Consider the following 19,428-nt stretch of genomic DNA (forward strand, 5'->3'; position numbering starts at 1 on the left):
GCGCGGCGCTCGGCCGACGCCAGCCCCGAGGCCCCCGGCCCCCGCTGCCCCCGGAAGCGACAGGCCGAGGAATCCCGGAGATTCCGCCGCGTCCTCCACTGCCACCGGGACCCCACGCGCCGACAGCGGCTTCCCCGGGAACGTCCTTCAGCCCCGGGAGCACGCGGGAAAAGCCCCAGCGCGCCAATGAGTGAGCGCCTTCCTCATGACGGTCACGCTCGGGGGCGGGGCTTCCCTTCGCCGCTCCCGAGTTCCGGGAACCCCCTTTGATTGGTCTGGACGGCCTGGGAAACACTGTAGTAACGCCCAATCAAAACGCCACGTCTCGGCCTCGAGGAAATATTCCGTGTCGGCCCCTTCCTGATTGGGCAGTTCTTTCGTGCTCTGGCCACTGGAAAGCTTTGTTTAGGTCTGGAAGGCGGGCTTTCCTGGGAGTGGGTGGGGAGGGGGCGTTGATTCTTGACCAATCCTTTCATTCCGTTGGGTGGTGACTAGCCAATGGGCCGGATGGATAGGACGCTCCTCCCGGAGAGTAGTGAGACCCCTGGTGCGGGGCGATTGGTGGCGGGAGCGATGAGTGGCAGCCGCGCGGCCCAACGGGCTCAGTGCGTGGGCCGCGGGGCGGGGCCAGGGCGGGTGCGCGGCGGCGGCGGGGTGGCTGGGCCGGCGGCGGCGGCGGTACGAGGCGCGCGCTCGGGGTCCCGGTCGCGAGGAGGAGGAGGATGTGGCGCGCGGAGGGGAAATGGCTGCCGAAAACAAGCCGGAAGGTAAGAGCCGGAGCGTGAGGGCCCGGGGGTGGCGCGGCGGGCGGCGGGACCCGGCCCCGCCGGACATCCCGGGCATCGGCGGCGCCGGGCGGGAGCGCGGGGGCGCGGCGGCGGCGGCGGCGGCGGCTGGCGGGCGCCCCGGGCCGGGGAGGGGGCGGCGGGTGGGGGGGCGGAGCGCGGCCGGGTCCTGAGGTGACACGCGGGGCGGCGGAGCGCGGCGCCGCACACCCCCACCCGGGGGCGGGCTGGGGCCGGAGGGGCGGGGGGCCGGCGGGCGGGGGCCGGGCCCAGCGAGGAGGAGGAGCCGCGGAGGGAGGGCCGGCGCCTCCCCCACCCGGACCGGGCATCCCCGCCGCTCCCGGGCCCGGCGCGGCCCCCGCCCCCCGCCCCCCGCGCCGGGCCCGGTGGGGGCCGCGGGGCGGAAAGTTTATCCTCCTCAGGCCCCCTCCGGCCCCGCGCCCCGCTGCCCCGGACCGGTCCCCGTCGGGGCACGGCCGGCGCTCAGCCTCGCCGCCCCTGGTTCTCGGCGGCGGGGCCGGGCAGTCTCTGTCCAGCCTCACCGTGGAGCCCCGTGGGCGCCTCCCAGAGCCGGCGGGGTCCCCGCGCTTTTCCCCACCAGGGGGACCCCCTCCTGCTGAGCGTCCCCGGGCCGAAGGGCCTCGTGTGACCCCTCCCCCTTCCGCTCCTGGGAGGGGGCCTGCGCAGCATCCCTGCCCCCAGCAGTCGCTCCCATCCTACTCTTGCCCTTGCACCCCTCGCAGCCAGGAGGGTGGGGTCTCCGTTCCTGTGGCAAGTGATGCTCTCCATATTCCCTTGCCCTTTACCTTCTGTGACCCTGATCCTCCTTTGGTAGAGGGGTCCGTATCATCCTCTCATCCTCTGTGGAATCTTTTGGTGCCTCTGCACACCATCTATTGACCCTTTTGTCAGGACAAGGGGACTCGGGCTCCCCACGTTCTTCTTCCCTCACCCAGTGGATAGTGGGGGCCTGTGCAGCTCTGAAGTCATTTCTAAATAGGAAAGCACATACTTCTTACAGATTATGCACGCTCTCCGCACACTTTCCTGGGTTAGGGTGAGCTCATTTCCTGAATACCCTTTGAGTTGCCCTCTCTCTCTTTTGGGAGGAACTGGACATTCCAGTGCCCCTTTCCCCATCTGTCTCTCTCCCCTGACACGTCTCTCTCCTTGGAGTTTCTCGTCTGGGTGAGGGTGGTTGCCCCATCAGATGTAGGGCCGGGGTCCCGGCAGTGACGGCCTGTGTCTGAGGGAAACGGGTCTGTTTTTGCTTCCAGTTCACTCTTGCTCTTAGGTCGGGGCAGCATTCATCAGTTGACGCTACCCTCCCCCCCCAGAAAGAGGTTCATGTGCCCTTGGCTTTTGGTGTTCGGATTACTGTCTTCTGTGCAGTGAGAACCAGACTTCGTACATCCTACATTCAAGAGACTTTGAACCTTCCCTGGAAATAAACTTCCCATTTCTTTTTTAAGAGAACTCATATCCTCCTTATGGCTTCTGTTTCCCAGTCAGCCATATTTAGTGAGCCTGTTACCTTGACTTTTTCTAATTTTCTTAAATTGTATTCATGTTGGCTGGGTAAGAAGAAGCCATATGCCTTTCCATCCAGAAAAGGGAGTGTAGACACCCATGTCGCCCACATGCCATTCGGGAAGAGGTTGCTGGTGTGCTCCTTGTTGTACTAGAACCTTCCTTGGGCCCTGGTGTTGTCTCTCGTGGGATGCAAACATTTCTTTCGATCTTATAGGTTTCAGGTGAAGGGGGAATTTAGATGCTTTCTGGTTTTTTGCTGCTCTGGTTCCCTTTTGGCAAAAAATGATACTATGCATTTGTTTATATATATATAAACGCACATAGGTCTGTATTTATATGTGAAATCACATTCGTTACCTATACACAGGAAGTTGGAAGGGTTAGATTACTGACTGTCTGTACATCTTGGGTGTATATGGGGACCTTGACGTGTAAGGACATAGCTGTGTATCACTGTTGTTGGTAATCCTTCAGGCTTAGAGGAATCAGGAGACTCATTGATAAATGGCCAATTCTTAACCACTCTTTCCTTTGTCATTTGTACTGTACTGAATAAGCAGAATGACATCCTGAATGTCCACCAAGTCCCTGAATACACAAAGTGTAGAGGGCTTGCCCATGTGCACCAAAACTTAGGCATTCTGAATTTAGGGGTGGACTTCTCTGCTTGGTTCTTCACGGGGTGAAAAGTTCCCATCTTGACTTCTTTACTGCCGTGTAAGAGAGAGAGATTTCATGTATTTTGGGCGAAGGATAGGGGCAGGTGAGAAGAATATGTGTTTCTGTGACGGAACTAGGAATGAATGGCCATAAATATGTCACTGTTTTATTTTGGCCATTTAAATAATTGAGAGAGGTTGTGCACATTAGGAAAAGGTACCTTTGGGAAGGCCTGCGACACTTTGTGGAAGGGTGGGAGGGATGATTCTCCAGGTTCTCTCTGAGCATCACAGTTGTGTATTTGGCCATTTCCGCTTGGCTCTGGGGCCCCTCCCCCGTCCCTCCCATAGCTGGAATGGCTGCTGGGTGCCTCACTCAGCAGCCCCGTCTTACTTTGGGACCGGCCGAGTGTGGAGCCCTGTCCTCCCCGACAAGCTTTGTCAGGACTGCGCTTTTGGACCTTGAAGCGCTTTTCTAGCGAGGAGACTCTCCACCTGGGTTACTGAGTCCGGGGCAAGGTTACTGGGAGGATTGCTCAGCATGAGTCGTTGACTTCACGACTTTGCCCCTCAGTCAATATTGAGTTATCCAGTGGATATCATACCCATTGTCTGAAAGTTGTGCTTTTGACCTCAATTTCCTTTTTTTTTTGGTTTTTAAAAGTTTTTATGCTATTTCTATTCTGCCTGCATCTATATTCAGTTGATGGAATTGTCTTTTTAGGGTGTAGTATTAACGACCCTGGGAAAACAAGAGTTGACTATCTGCTGTATATGTTGGCGTGTTCCCAGTAGAGTCCTCTCTCTTCCAGTGGTGGATCCTCTCCTGCCTTTCCCTGTACCACCGACTGCCTTTTGGAATTTTCCCTGCCCACCAGGGTGCTCCATTCCATGGGGAGTAGAACGAAAATGGTAAAGGTTAGAGGGACACACCGGAGGTTAGTGTGCAAAGTTCACGTTCCTTTCTTTGAGCTTGATGCAGTTGTGCTTTCTGTGTCACCTGTCCCCGTAGATTATTGGAGATCAGCTTTTCCTCTTACTCTTCCAGTGTGCGGTCAGGTAGACAGGTTCTGTTCTCTTAATGACTTTTTTATATCTTCCTGTTAGAGCATCACTCTCCCCTGCCTGCAGTCCCCTCTCCCCTTATCCCCAGCTTTCTGGACAAGGTTGGGTGATCCACGGGACATCTCTTCCCTGGGCTTTTTGAAGACCTGACTTATCCTGCGCCTGGGAAATGTTGGGTTTCTTCATCTCATTGTTCAGTGGATTCAGAATGTTGACGTGTTCGCAGCAACCTCTACTCACGGTCAGATTGGGTCAGATTTTCCTTTTCCAAGCAGTAGGGTTGCTCTTGCCTCCTCTTTGAGACATCTTTATATATCCTGCTTATCCACGTTTTTCCATTTCTTTAGTTTTTAGGCTTTCCTCTTAAAATAACGTATTCTTTAGAGTCAGGTGGCATTATTTTAGCTCTCTGTTTATGCTGGGTGTGGCCCCTGTGCCTGGTGGGATTATATTTCTTTCTGGCTGCTTCTCAGTTGGCCCATCTTCTAGCTTAACATTTCTTTCTTCCCTTCCTCATTCCTCTGGGCCATTCTTCATTTCCCATTTCCTGTGTTTTGGGGAAATACATCTTTGTGTGCAGTTGTACTTCTTTCTAATTTCCTTATGGAAAAAGCAACAGAAGGTGATTCTCATGTTCTCTTCCTTTCCCCTCCTAGTTGTGCGCATTGCCTCCTCTGTGGGACCTTTGAATTTGGCCTTTTGGAGAGAAGTTGTTTTTACATCCACGTTCCCATCACTGAGTGCATTCATCCTGGAGACCTTCATTCGCTGAGCTTGTATTACGTGCAGGGATCTGTGTGTGCATGGGGGGGGGGGTCATGTGACTCTGCTTGAGACCATAGGGGTCTTGTTAGCCTTTTAGTGCGAATGACATTACCGTATATCTTGTGCTTGTCTTTTTATGTATTCATGTAAGGAATTCTTTTCTGAACTTTGGATTGTAATCTTACAAAGAGATACTCTCATAGTGTACTATCCCATTGAGCTTTTTCCTGTCCCTGCAGGAGTCGGGGTGGTGGAGGGGGTGGAGGGCAGACTGGGAGAAGCACTCAACAGCCTTCCTTCAGACTGTGTGTGGGGTGTGTGTGGGTGTGGGTGTGTGTGTAGAAAGAGTAGTCAGTCTTCTTCCTAAATGTCTAAGTATAACTTTTAGGTCATTTAGGTATATGTTGATTGGGATGCTTGTATAACATTTGAACAGCAGCATAGTAGGAATTGTATAGAACATGCAGTCAAATACATCCTTTATAGAAGGAAGTGATGATAGAAAATTTTCTCTTATGATTAACTGGTAAATTTCATATTATCAGATAGTAAGGACTGTATGCGCTGCTGGTAGATTTTCGCTGCCAGGAAGTGTTATATCTAAATTTTACGCCTAATTGTAGTGACCATTCTTAGGCTAGGTATCTGGTATACATACCACTGCTTTTGTTTATTATGTGACTTTTAATTCTTTACACTTTTTATTGGTACTGTTATTTGTGTGTTTTCTTTATTTTGGTAAATAGCCTTATAGTATTTTGGGGTGTAGGTTTGGTGTACCTAATGATGACAGTAATGATAAAGAATTAACCTGAAATGCACTTTTTCTTTTCCTCCTATGTTAAATCAGATTTCCCCTCTACAATATCTGTAGAAACCAATTTTGCTAGTATTTCATTCTTAAGAAGAGCTCTTGTTTAAGATTGTTGTAGTATGGGGTTTGCCATTGTCCTTTATCTGTGTGAATATGTGACTGAATATTTTCTGTGGGGACAAGGTGATGTGTGTTTCTCTTGTATTTCCATTATAACAGATCATTTTCTAAAATGTTCTGTATCTTCTAGAATCAGTTACCATGACCTTTTTTTTTCTTTTTGATGTTCTAGATGACTTAAATCCTACCTCCCTTTCTTCCCACAAGGTTTGTTTATTGCCTTTTTCATTGTTATTATAAAAAAAAATTTGTAGATCTACTGTATTTATAGCTTTTCTGTCATTCAGTAAAGAGGGATGCTCACCATTCTTTTTGTCCTGTAGTAAGAGGCAGTGTTACTTCTTGAAGGGAGATCGAATGGGATTTAAGCCACAAGGTAAGGGGTGAAGGTAGTATTTGTAACTGGATAGCATCCTCGGTGAAATACTGTGTCCTTTTGGTGCCTGGGCCTCCCTGTGTAGAATTTTGGAAATTTTTGTTTTTGCTGCATTTAGCCAACTTCTTTCTGTTTCTTTGGCTTGGTAACGATACACCTCTTTGGGCAGAGGCAGCAAGTATACTATTGATACTTCATTTGGGGCCTTCATTCATGAGGTAGTGTGGGGTCTTCTAATATCACGCTGCCTGTCTTAGTACCATCTCTGGTCTTTGGTGTCTTTGAGGGTGAGGGCAGGAAGTGTTCTGGCTCTGCTTCTATGTCCACAGAACATGAGTTAGGATGCACGGTCATTCACCCCCTATTCCAGATTATAGTGTGTAATCTGTCTTGCTTTTCTTTTTATTTATGTTTTGAATATCTAATCAGGTTCAGGATATAGTTGATCAGACGCTGTTAGATCCCTGTATCTTGTGCCATCCATGGATGTCGTGGCCATCAGTCCTGCGATGAAGATGTGTTACCATTCTGTCATTAGAAAGAGGGACTTGTAAACGTATAGATGGTCTTCCATCCTGTGATATTTGTCATGTATTTGTAAGGAGAGTGTTTCTCTGTATATATTGACAAGGACAGCCATCCTTGAATTTTTTATATGGTGGGACGAAGTAAAGGGTGGTTTTTTTTTTTTTCCCCATCAGTATGCTGGCTGTGTATTTCTAAGGTTCTATTGCATCTTTCTGCTTTGAACGCCATTGCTTGTAGAAGGTCATGGGCCTCCTTGTGTAAAGATTGGTAATGCTTCCTGAGCATTTTTTAGTTCATTACCCTGGACTAAAAAAGAAATATTATGTACCCCACCGCAAAGAGAGGCCAAGTGTCAGCCACATTACTTCCCTTTCACTTTTTTTTAAGAGGGCTGTTCATTTACTTTCAGCTGATTGACATACCGTAAGCTGGAATGACCAGAGATATTTTTGAAATGGTTCTTCTACATTCACCCCAATGTTTTGCTCATTCTTGGTGGAATTGCATGTTCTCTTCCACCTGAGTCCCTCATTTGGAAAAGTGCAGTCCCATTTTATTTCTCTTTTTCAGATTTAGCCAGGCCCTTCAAGACATGTAATGAACGTATGCCTTTCTGAGCCGGCAGGGGAGGAAGACGTGCTGGTTGGGGCTGGATCCCTCACTCTGCTCTCTGCAGTATGGCTTTGTACTTACAGGTGCCCGATGTGACGTGCCTTCAAGTAAATGTTTGGGGCTGAGTTCTGAACAGTTTTAAACACGTCACCACCTGGACACGAATTAAGTGGCATTAATCTCACCCGTGATCTCACTTCCTAATGTCACCCAAAATACACCCCCCTCCCCACCGCCCAAAGCTAAAAACAACTCATAACAAAATCCCCAAAAAGGAAACCACGAAGGCCGGCTCTGACCCCGCCTCCTCTGCGGCTCAGCTGCTAGCTTTGGACACGTTGTTAGTCGCTCCTTTTTGCATAGACAGCCTTCAGTGGGGTTGGCAGGTGACACAGAGCGTTCAGTCATTTAACAGACCATGCCCGTCTCTCCTATCTTTCCTTAGCAGTTACCACAAGGTAAGATCATGTATTTAGTCACTTAAAAACACTTGCCAAGTGGATGATTTTTCCTCCTTTATTTCCACCTAACCATTAGAATGAATACTGGAATTTGTCTTCTCATGGTAATAGTGAATTACTGTGTCCCTACTTTTGTGTCCAACATCTATGAGAAAATGGGGCACTAACTCTCTGAAACGGCCATCCGACTCACCAGGACTCGGACCTTCTCTCTGTGGCCTGCACATCATTGTGGAGATGACTTATAACTTTCAGCTAAATCTAGTGTCTGTAACAAGTGATAAACCAGATATTTAAGTTTATTTAATCTTTTTTACAGCATACGTTTAACAGTATGTATCTGTGTTATATCAGAATGATATGCAGATACAGCCAGAGGTATTCCTGCAACTAAAAAAAAAGAAAGAAAGAGAGAAAGAAAACAAAGCTTTTTTCTACTTTGAAAACCAGGTACTATCTTTTTTTCCTTCATCAGGGTTGATTTAGATTGCCAGAAAGCATTTCTGAGGGTATAGCAATACAATCAAGAGTTAGTCTTTTTAAAACTTAGATCTGGTTTTTAATTCTTAGCTGAAAAGTTATTCTTGAGGAGGTATGTGCCCCACTAGTTTTCTGGGGCACATGGATATCAAACCATTTGGAAGCAATAAAAAGAAATTGGTACAAAGTGGGAAGTTATCAAAGAGAAAGAAAAGATGCGATAGTGAAGAAATTACCCATTTATTTTTTAAAAATAATCTCAAAATGATGACTGTGAGTGTAAATTCAGATATCCTAAGGAAAAAATGGAACGTTGGTATGGTTACCATGTTGAAATCGGCAAATATACTTATTGTATGAAGAACAGTCCCCAAAATGGGGATGCTTAGAAGGTAAAGAAGTTGATGGGATTGGTTATTTTAAAATGTTAAGTGTTTTTTCTCTTTTAAAAAGTAATTGAAATAGAGTAACCCTTAGTGAAGAGAATGTAAACTTTAATGGAAGTTCAGCAGAATGAAACATTTAAAAAGTGAAATTTGAAGATAAGGATTTTTTATTGTGAATCCACAAGGGGGTAGTGATGTTCTATCAAAGATATTTGTGGTGGAAATGTGAGATGATCTCTTTTAACATTTTAGATTTACAGATAAAACCGGTATGTTTGCATTTTAACTTAATAAGATCTTTTTAAAATGTTTATTGGCAAAATTGTTTACTGCTTAAATTAAAAAAAAAAAAATCCATTTTGGGTGAATGGCTATTTTAAGCCACGTGAATGGTAAAGAAGAGAAAATGTCCCTGTAGTTTTGTGCTCTGGAGAGGTGATCGAGGCTCTGAGGGTCACTTACTTTCTAAGACTGTAATAATCTTAAATTTCCTGGGAAACATTAGGAATCTAGGAATCAGTTACTTAAGTGTCCTGAATAATAGGATTTCAGTAAATTGTGTCTAAACTTCATAGAAGTTTGTATTACTAGTTGTATTTTAAGTTCTGTCAAGAGATGAAAAATGTGAACAGTCCACATACTAGCTGTTCTTAATAGTTGTAAGTAAATCAAATTTTTATAATCTCTTTTTTTATTAGTTTATATTACATCATTAGATGAAAGCATTTTTTTCCCCTCACATAAAAATTCCAGTAGCTTGCCTGAGGTCACTGAGTCCCACCCTGTTATATTCAGAATTGTTTAAAAATTAGGCATAGTTTGGCAATGCCAGATAGTTTTTAGTGAAGAGCTAAAACTATGTTGTGTGCTCTTTTTTGAATGTGATGGCACACGGCGGGAGGAAGATTTAAGATGCGAATGAGACTCTGTTCTTATTTAGAGACATAGCTAACCATACTTTAAAAAAAATAGTAATTTTAACAATAATATGAAATATTTCCATGGTTTAGAAGTTATGATTGTTCATGGCATATACACTGTGTATTTTTCATATTTGGCCTAGGGAAAAGGTTGTTAAATGTGGTTCTTCCTCTTTCTCTCTCTTCTCTCCCCTTTTTTCCCCTTCCCTTGTTTTGAGCAAGGGCTTTTTCTATCTTATACCCTTTATTAAATGACTAGTGGTTTAACATCCCCAAAGATGCACTGTTTCTTCACAGACTGCCCTGAGCTCTGCTGGGAGCTGAGCTATGACGTCAGCGTTTTCATTCATGAGTTTGGTTCTTCCCAATCTCTTCTCTTGTTCTGTGTTCCCAAGCTGACTTCTGGCACATGGACAAATCAGTTTACCATCAGCCCATAAATCAGCGATAAAAGGTAAAACAAAAGATAAGATACTGGAGTTGTTTCAACAGAGCTGGAGTTGCTCATGCTGATTTGCATCAGTGTAGCTTGGACAAGGTTTCTGGCGAAACAGATTGAATCCTAAAAACAGTCAGTTTAATTATCTCATGATTTTGTGGATTGAGCTGTGTTGTGAACATATTGACACTACATTTTTGTTCTCCTATGAAGTTCAGGGTGCTGTGCTGTAGCTCCTTTATTATAAAGTAGCATTTCTGTTGTAATTTGGCTAAATCAGAGGATTCTACTTTATTTCAGAGAGGTTAGGCCTGCAGATTAAATTATATTCTATGCAAATTACTTTTGGAATACATTTGGATTTTTTTTGAGGGGGGAGGGATTCTCTTGCTCTTGAAATATTTTAAATAACTATTGTTTGATACTTAGAGTTTAGAGTTTCAATATGTTGTGATTATAATTATGTAACTGGCGTGGCAGCTCTTGTGTCGGAGTTGGGTTTTATCTTCCTAGATCATATACTCCTGTAGCTGTTGACTCTAGCTTCTCCTCCAGGGAGGTCACTGCTTGTAATTTAGTGCTGCGTGAGAGCAGTTCTTGAAGAAATCTTGTTTGGAGTTTGCCTCTGCAGGGCTGCGTTGGAGGCTGAGCCTCTGGCGTCTGGCATCTTTCGGGCCTCCTGTAGTTGATGAATGGTGAGCTTTGAAAAAAAGTTCATTTTCTCTGGTTTCTTGGGGGTTTGTTGACTTTCCAGTTATTTAATTGTCAAGAAACATCTACAAGTAAAATGTGTTATATTTAAAAATCATTTTGGCTCAGTTACAGTTTATGGTTAGAGATGATTCGAATTGCAACCATTTTGATTGATACCCAGTGTTACTCCTGAGATGACTTTTTAAACCTCCTGACAACTCAGAGATATTGTCTTCTCCCAGCCTTAAATGAAATGAGAGCTTGGTGTTCCTTTAGGTTGAGCCAGGTTTTCTGGTGGGGAACAGAGATTTGTGGTCTGTTATTTAGCTTTCTCCTTTAAGTAGATGCTCTGAGGAAAAAAATGAGAGCAAGTAGACATGCATAAGCATTTGAAGGTGACTTAAATGACATTTATTATTTTCTCTAAGAACTAAATCATTTTAAAATTATTTAAATACAATCTCCAGGAAGGAATCTAATTGTAAATACTATCGAAGAAAGGAATATTTAATGGTAGAGGGTTTCCGTAAACACTCAGTCATTTTCAAAACGGTGTTCTACTGTGTACTGCTGTAGGATTTAGGAAAAGTTACGGGTTTTGATATCAGATTTCAAAATGTTGGGCAGCCTAGCTGTAGTGCCAGCAATATCATTTTTGTCTTACCCTGAACCAAACAGTGCTAGATGAGTCCTCTGGCCACAAAGGCTTAGGTTTCCTGTATGGCTTTGAGAACAAGTCCACTGTGGTTTCCAGCTCGTACTCTTCTCTTTCAGTAGCCAGGAGCACTGGCGAGCGGGAGCAAGGACCCCAGCTAGAGGTGTATTTTCTGCTGTGCTTGCTGCCACTTCTGCAGGCCGGACGCTAGAAGCCTCTCTCCCTGGCCTCTGCAGCCTTCTCTTCCTTACCAGATCCTACTTCGTCACTCTTGATTCTGGCTCAGCATCTCATCTTGCTTTTCCTAGGCTTCTGCTCTCGTATAATGAGTTAGTCGGTCATAATTTTACGGGGATTCACGTGTTGGGTAGAGAGTAGTCCTAGTGACAGCCTCTAAAGTTCCTTCCCAATCTGACTTATGATGCTAAGAAAATGAAGTTGCATGTGTGGGATTTCACTTCATGGCTTGCTGTGCTGGTGTGCAGCTGTCTTATTCTGTGTAACTCTCTCTTTCCCTTTTGAGGTACTTGCTCCAGGTCAGGCCGTCTGTGTACGAGGAATTTGAACTATAGTCACCGAGGTGCCTCCTTTCTGGTATACAGAGAGGGCTTAATTTTTTAGGTCTAACACGTTGCGAGTTAAAAATTGCAAAAGAAATTGTTAAAGATGCACAGCACAAAAATGTTCATTCTGCTTAGTTATTCCCTATGACACATTTCAGGTCTTTATTCTAATGTGGATGAGAGTTTATAGTGTTGGAAAAACAGACTTAAATAATACACGATTACAGATGCAAAAGTGTCTGCTAACCTCAGACATTTTATGTTTAAGGTAGTATTATTTATATTCATTTAGCTTTATTTCCTGGAGTTGATTAATATAACTGTTATTAGGATGTATCGATTGCTAGACTCTTCCTACTAAGAAACTCTTGTGGATTGGGGCGTTCCGGTGAGTCCACTGTAATTGATCGTATAGCATCTTCACTTGGGCGTACTCCCTGGGCTGCTCCAGGCCTGGCGTTTGGAGATACCTTGAATATAATTTAGTTTTTGAAAGTTTCTTTCATATTTAAAGATACTGAGGGGCAAGTTAAAGTTCCCGGTGTTCTTGGCAACATTCTCTGCCTTATCCTTTCTGTCTCTGCCATTATGAAATGTGCTGGCTGAATCATTTGCTTTGACAAAGCTTCTGATGGAGGTCTCTTCCTCATTTAATTTTATCGGTAACAGGCTGTTGTGCTTACAAAGAGAGCTGTTAACAAGCGGAAGGTGGCGAGTGGGTACTCAACATTTTTGAAGTACTTGTTTTTCTTCCTAGGGGTCCTCCAGAAATTGATCATGGATTACTTGACCAAGTTCAAGGCCCAGAGATTTATTCCAGGCACTCTGGGAGGCGAGGACCATCAGTCTTTCTCCACTGAATCTGATTATTCTACAGATGTGACCCATTGCTGCCTGTATGCGTGTCTTCTGATGCAAATCAGGTGATAGTGGCAGCCTTTCTAACTGGGCTGGATCTTCTTGACAGCCGGTGTGTGTCCTCTGCCGGCATTTTTAGGCTCCAGCCTCCCGAGGACTGACTTAGCCGCCCTGGGGCTGCTCCAGGTGGTTGCGGGGGTGTCCTCTGCCGTCTCCCCTCCAGTGCCTTCGGCACCGCCTTGTCGCTTGATGACAGAGCCTAGACGGAAATCCCTGTTTAATACAAAAGAATGAAAAAGTCATGGCTTTCAGAGCGCTTTTAAAGATAAACAGTGGTGAGTGGGGATGGTGCACAACGGCGTGAATGTACTTAATGCCACTGAATTGTACACTCAGAAGGGTTAAAGTGGTACATTTTAGGTTACGTGTATTTTTCCACAATTAAAAAAAAACCCCAAATGGATTTAAAACCCACTGAGAAAAGTAGCTATGAGGAGCTAAAAGTAAATGTGTGGCAATATTTTCATTATACTAAGTTGGCAGGTTGTGCCTTAAATAAAGCATCAAAATCCTCCCCCTCCCCCGCCTACCCCTGCATGCGTGCGCGTGCGTGCGCGCGCGCGCACACACACACACACACACACACACACACTAAACGAACATCAGATGGCTCTGAGGTTCATTTATATAGAAAGTGGACACTAGGACACTTGATGTCAGGGAGGGGAAGCAGGCCCTCCTTTAGTTGGAGCCATTTTTCTTGCAGGGAACACAAGCCACTTAGGTTAAGTGAAGGTGGTTTTTGTGTAAGAAGAACAGAGGCCATCTCAGCCTCCCAGGACGGAGACTGCAGTGAACTGGACAGTCTGGGAGCGGCACCCGGAGAGCCTGGAGTGGCCTTTTCCTCTGGAGCCCCTGGGGCTGAGCGGGGGTCATGGCTCTGCCGGCTCCCCTCTCTGCCGCTCCCCGTTTCTCCTTGCAGACAAGGCTTCTCACTCGCACGCAGCCTCCTTGCCGCGCCGTAGTTTGCACGCAGTGGGCAGGGGCCCCGGTCATGGCTTCTGCGCATCCTGACTCTGGTTCCAGGGCTCACCGTCATCTGACTCCAGTCTCTATGGCGTGTGTTTAAAATACTCCAGACGGAGGGTTGGACTGACTCCTCTCAGCCACTTGCTTTGTTTCCAAGGCTGGGCGTTCACCCTGGTCCGGTGCACGCTGAGAGAGGGCTGGTTAGGGTTGCTGGCCTGCTGATCACCTAGAGGGGCTTAAGGTGAAGGACTGTGGGAGAAGGGGACTGTAGCAGGGGGTCCTGATGCCTTGACCTCTGTCTCCATCAAACAGTGTAAAAGAAAGAATATTGACTCCAAAATGGATTTCTCATGTCCCCTCGCTATAGCGAGTAAACTTTTTGCAGAGAAAATGTTCCCTGTGGCTACAGCTATGAGGCGGGGCATCCTCAGCCAGCCAGCCCACTTGTGTGTGCGGCAAGTCAGCAGTGGGTGTAGCAGCTGTCCCAGGGCTCGTGCTTGGAGTGGTGGTGAAGCAGCTGGGACACGTGGGGACCTGGTGGTCTGGCAGCCATTGCCCTGGTGGTTCTCAGGGAGAAGCAGGCAATTTGAGGGAGGCCAGTGTCTTCTGAGGTGTCCCACGGTTGAGATGCTTGGGACCACTAAACCTGGTTTAGTGCCTTTCCCCTTCTTGTGGACCACTAAACCTGGACGGTTGGAGACGTTGCCTCTGAAGAGGGGGTCTGGAGGGAGGAAACGGAACAGCCTCTGTCTTAAGCACATGCGGCTACCTGTATACATACTTGTTTGGCTTTTCCTTCGTATCCTTCCTGCATCTAATCTCAGGTTTTTCTTGATTTCTCATGGTAGGAGGAGGAAGTAAAATTATAGTAAACAGGTAGAAGGCTGAAAGCAGTGGTTTGGAGGTCTATGTAAAAGGGCTAGTAGCCAGCACACCATTGAAGTCTGTGAATATACAGCTGCTTAGTAATTGATGTTTCATAGTGATGACCTTGAGTGTATTCACAGGAGCAATACTAAGTATGCTCTGCCTAACAAAAGAGGAAAGTATATAATGTTTTAAAGATACATAAAGGGATTTGATTCCTTTTTGATAACAGCTGTATTGAGGTATAATTCATATAACATAAAATTCACCCTTTTAAAATATACAATTAAGTGGTTTTTAGTATATTTACACAGTTGTGTAGCTATCATCACTATCTAATTCTAGAACATCTTCATCACGCCAAAAAGAAACCTCTACCCGTGAGTAGGCACTCTCCTTTCCTCCCTCTCCTCTGCTCTAGGCAATTAGAAATCCACTCTCTGTCTTTATGGATTTGCCAATTCTGGACATTTCATATAGATGGTATCCTACAATATGTGGCCTTTTGTGACTGGCTTCTTTCCCTTAGCATAATGTTTTTCATCCACGTTATGCTGTATATCAGAACTTCATTTCTTTATGGTGGAATAATAGTCTATTATATAGATATACCGCATTTTATTTATCTGTTCACCAGTTGGTGGACATTTGAGTTATTTCCACTTTTTGGCTACTATGAATAATGCTGCTATGAACATTTGTGTACATGTTTTTGCATGGACATGTGTTTTCAGTTCTCTCCGGTGTACACCTAGGAGTGGAATTGCTAGGTCACAGGGTAACTCTGATTAACTTTTGAGGAACTGCCCGACTGCTTTCTAAAGTGGCTGCATCATATTACATTCCCGCCAGTGATGTTCGAAGGTTCCAATTTCTCTGCATCCTTGCTGGCACTTGTTGTTATCTGTCTTTTTGATTACAGCCATTCTAGTGGCTGTGAAGTGGTATCTTATTGTGGTTTTGATTTGCATTTTCTAAAGGCTAATGATGTTGAGCATCTCTTCTTGTGCTTATTGGCCATTTGTGTGTCTCCTTTGAAGGAATGTGTATTCAAGGCCTTGGCCCATTTTTGAATGGAGTTGTTTGGTTTTTGCTTTTGAGTTGTAGGCATTTTTGATATATTCTGGATATCAATCCCTTATCAGATGTATGATTTGCACATATTTTCTCCCATTCTGTGGATTGTCTTTTCACTTTCTTGCTGGTTTCCTTTGAAGCACAAAAGTTTTAAATTTTGATTGAGTTCAGTTTATCTGTTTTTTCTTCTGTTGCTTATGCTTTTGCTGTCATAATTAAGAAATCATTGCCTAATCCAAGGTCATGAAGATTTACACCTATGTTTTCTTGTCAGAGTTTAATAGTTTTAGCTTTTACATTTAGGCCTCTGATTCATTTTGGGTTTTTGTATGTTGTGAGGTAGGTAGGCTTCCAGCTTCATCCTTTTTTGCATGTGGCTATCCAGTTGTCCCAGTACAATTCGTTGAAAAGACCATTCTTTTCCCATTGAAGTATCTTGGCACCCTAGCCAAAAATCAGTTGGCCATAAGTGTGTGGGCTTGGTTTTGGAGTCTCATTTCTAATCCATTGATCTGTATGTCTATCCTTATGCCAGAACCACACTGTCTTGATTACTGTAGCTTTGTAGTTAATTTTTTAAAAAAAATTAATTTATTTATTTTTGGCTGTGTTGGGTCTTCGTTTCTGTGCCAGGGCTTTCTCCAGTTGTGGCGAGCGGGGGCCACTCCTCATCGTGGTGCGCGGGCCTCTCACTGTTGCGGCCTCTCCCGTTGCGGAGCACAGGCTCCAGACGTGCAGGCTCAGTAGTTGTGGCTCACGGGCCTAGCCGCTCCACGGCATGTGGGATCCTCCCAGACCAGGGCTCGAACCCGTGTGCCCTGCATTGGCAGGCAGATTCCCAACCACTGCGCCACCAGGGAAGCCCCCTGTAGTTAATTTTTGAAATTGCGAAGTGTCTGTCCCCCAACCGTTCTTCTTTTTCAAGATTGTTCTGAATATTCTGGGTTCCTTGATTTTCCATATAATATCCAGATCAGCTTGTCAATTTCTACAAAAAAGGCTGTTTTGATATTGATAGGGATTATATATTAAATGGGTGGATCAATCTGGGGAGTTTAAATCCTTTTTATGGATCTGCTGTTTGGGAACTAGTCCTGCCTAACTCAAGCACCCAAGCATCTTGCCTTAAAAAAATTGTCGTTTAAATTTATTAATATAGTAGGCTGTGTTGTGGAAAAACCTAATTCCCTGTGAGGCTGGAATTGGACTTTTCAGGTTCCAAGAGAGCAAATAGTTACTCATACAGCCTGTATAGGTTGGCTTCTTGTGTGTGTGTTCTTTTGATGTGAAAGTTTGCTGATGCCTTGCGTGTTTAGAAAAAATGTGGTCTTCTGGTTAACACTCATTCTGATTAATAGAGAATTAACAGATTCCATTCATGAATATTTAATTATAAAAGAGTTAGAATATATTACAATAATGTGACTTTAAATTTTATGTAATTGTCATTATTATTATTATTGGAGGTGTCAGAAATTATTTTAGGATCTTGTAGTCCTGTGGAGGCCATGTGACTATCAGTTACTGTTATACTCTTAAGGCAGTTCATTTACTCAACACATAATAATAAAGTGCCAGGCCCAGAGAAGGACAGTCATGGTCCCTGTCCTCACGCAGCTGACAGGGAAACCAGCGTTAATCAAGGTGCCATGTGTGATTACAAACTGATACACCGCCCTTGCCTTCCTAGTGCTGTATCACGTCCATGCTATGCAGGCGAGTGTAGTGCATCAGAAAGGGATTTGCTCATCTGAAAGCTTGGAGGAGCGTTCTTGAGCTGAACTCTGAAGGAAAATGGGAATTAATTGAGGGAAGAGTGAAGGAAGGAAGTTTTAGGTAATCGGATGGCTGGTTAGGGAGATACATGGGGATACTGTGGTTATATCTGGCTGTTTGTAGCTTTTGAGGAGTCCCTGAAGCCTTGACTCTGGTCTTTACCCCTTAAGTGCCTTGTGACTTTGAGCAAGTAACAACCTTTCTGAGCTTATCTACTTACCGTTTTTTAATCTTATGAGGCAGTGTGTAGCCATTTTTATTTAGAGATACTCATTGAAAACATACAGAAATCTAGGCTTTTGATTGATTGTATTTATATAATTCAAAAATAATTATTTTTTCATGACCCTCTTTGGTTGTTTACTTAGAAGTGCAATGCTGATAAATTGAATATTTTTCTGAACATTTGTCCTAGTCTCGGAAATTAGGATTCACTTCTGTTCATAATACTCCAGAAGCTTCCAGCCTGCAGGGGAGCAGATATGGATGTAACTGAGTCAAGGCGGGTCATAATGAATGGTGTAATCATGCGCTGGAAGGAACTGGGAAAACTTCTGGAAGGAGGTAGAATTTGACCTGGCATTATTGACAGGCAAACATGATGGTTTGATGAGAAATTCCAAGTGGAGGAAATGGAGCAAAGGCACAGAGCCAGGAGTACCGGGGAGGCTGGGGTTCCTGGTGCATGTGGGTAGATGATCCTGGCAAAGTAGGTAGGGGTCGGGTTGTAGGGGCTTGGAAAGTCAGACTGAGGAGCCTGGCGTTTATTCTCTCTGCTTTGGGAGAGGTTTTTAGGGTTTTTGTTTGTTTGTTTTTTTAGCGGAGGAGTGGGATTGATTGGTTAGTCAGTTCTCCTTGAAGGTGCTAATAAGGACCACCTGCTTCCTCCTCCAGCGTCCTCTCCACTCTCCAGCTGTGGTAAATTTTTTTAGATTCTGGTTGTCTCAGGGCACCATGCTTTCTCTTGGTTTTAGGCCTTGCGCATTGTCATCGCCTTGGCTTAGAAGGTGCACTTTCCTCTAAAACAAATACACACATACTTACACATATGCTCTGTTTTGCTGCCTCTCCTCGTCCTCTGGGTTTCTGCTTAAATAACACTTTTCTGGGGCTTCCCTGGTGGCGCAGTGGTTGAGAATCTGCCTGCTAATGCAGGAGACACGGGTTCGAGCCCTGGTCTGGGAGGATCCCACATGCCGCGGAGCGGCTGGGCCTGTGAGCCACGGCTGCTGAGCCTGCGCGTCTGGAGCCTGTGCCCCGCGACGGGAGGGGCCGCGATAGTGAAAGGCCCGCGCACCGCGATGAAGAGCGGTCCCCGCACCGCGATGAAGAGTGGCCCCCACTTGCCGCAACTGGAGAAAGCCCTCGCGCGAACCAAAGACCCAGCACAGCCAAAAATAAATAAATAAATAAATAAATAAATAAATAAATAAATTAAAAAAAAAATAACACTTTTCGGAGTAAGCCTTCTTGACCTTGCCTCTTTTCAGATTGGGTTGTGTGCCCTTCCCTGGTGCACCCATAGTACTTTATGGTTTTCCTGGTCCTAGCTCTTTCACTTGTGTTGAACTTGCTTGTTTACTTCTCTTTCTCCTTCAGTTAGATTTACACCTTTAGTGGTCAGAGGCTTGAATACCTGGCACCTGGGGTGGGCTTCGTAAATGTTAGTTGGTTGAATGAATGAATGAATGAGCAAAGAGGAAGGACTGGAGTTGGGAGACAGTAGCTCCTGGCAGGAACGTCTGTAGCAGTGGGTTGCAAAAAGGAGCTGGTGCGACTGAGCTGTATGTGTATGTGTGAGAGAGGTACAGTTTTGTGCCTGACTGACCGTGGGCCTTGAGGGATGAGAAGAGTTGGGGGTGACTTTAGCTTGCGAACCTCAACAGCTGGTGTTAGTGAGGCCGTTAACTGAGGGAGGGAGGAATAAGGAGGGATATGTTTTGGGGAGACTGGATGCAAATGTTATC

The 19,428-nt window shown here is 45.3% G+C and overlaps 1 protein-coding gene across 3 annotated transcripts in view; it reads left to right on the top strand.

Moving 5' to 3' along the window:
• The first annotated feature begins 429 nt into the window (after positions 1-429).
• CAMTA1 (calmodulin binding transcription activator 1) overlaps positions 430-19,428 on the top strand; it is an 888,068-nt gene continuing 869,069 nt past the window's right edge. Inside the window, exon 1 of one of the 3 annotated variants that reach the window (XM_057544799.1) lies at positions 430-767. In XM_057544799.1, coding sequence (XP_057400782.1) covers positions 743-767 — 25 coding nt within the window. In that variant the 5' untranslated portion in view covers positions 430-742. The remainder of the gene's footprint in view (positions 768-19,428) is intronic. The other 2 variants (XM_057544797.1, XM_057544798.1) reach the window with 2 other exon arrangements.

Source organism: Balaenoptera acutorostrata, chromosome 1 (genome assembly GCF_949987535.1).
Source record: "Balaenoptera acutorostrata chromosome 1, mBalAcu1.1, whole genome shotgun sequence".
NCBI classification, from domain to species: Eukaryota; Metazoa; Chordata; class Mammalia; order Artiodactyla; family Balaenopteridae; genus Balaenoptera; species Balaenoptera acutorostrata.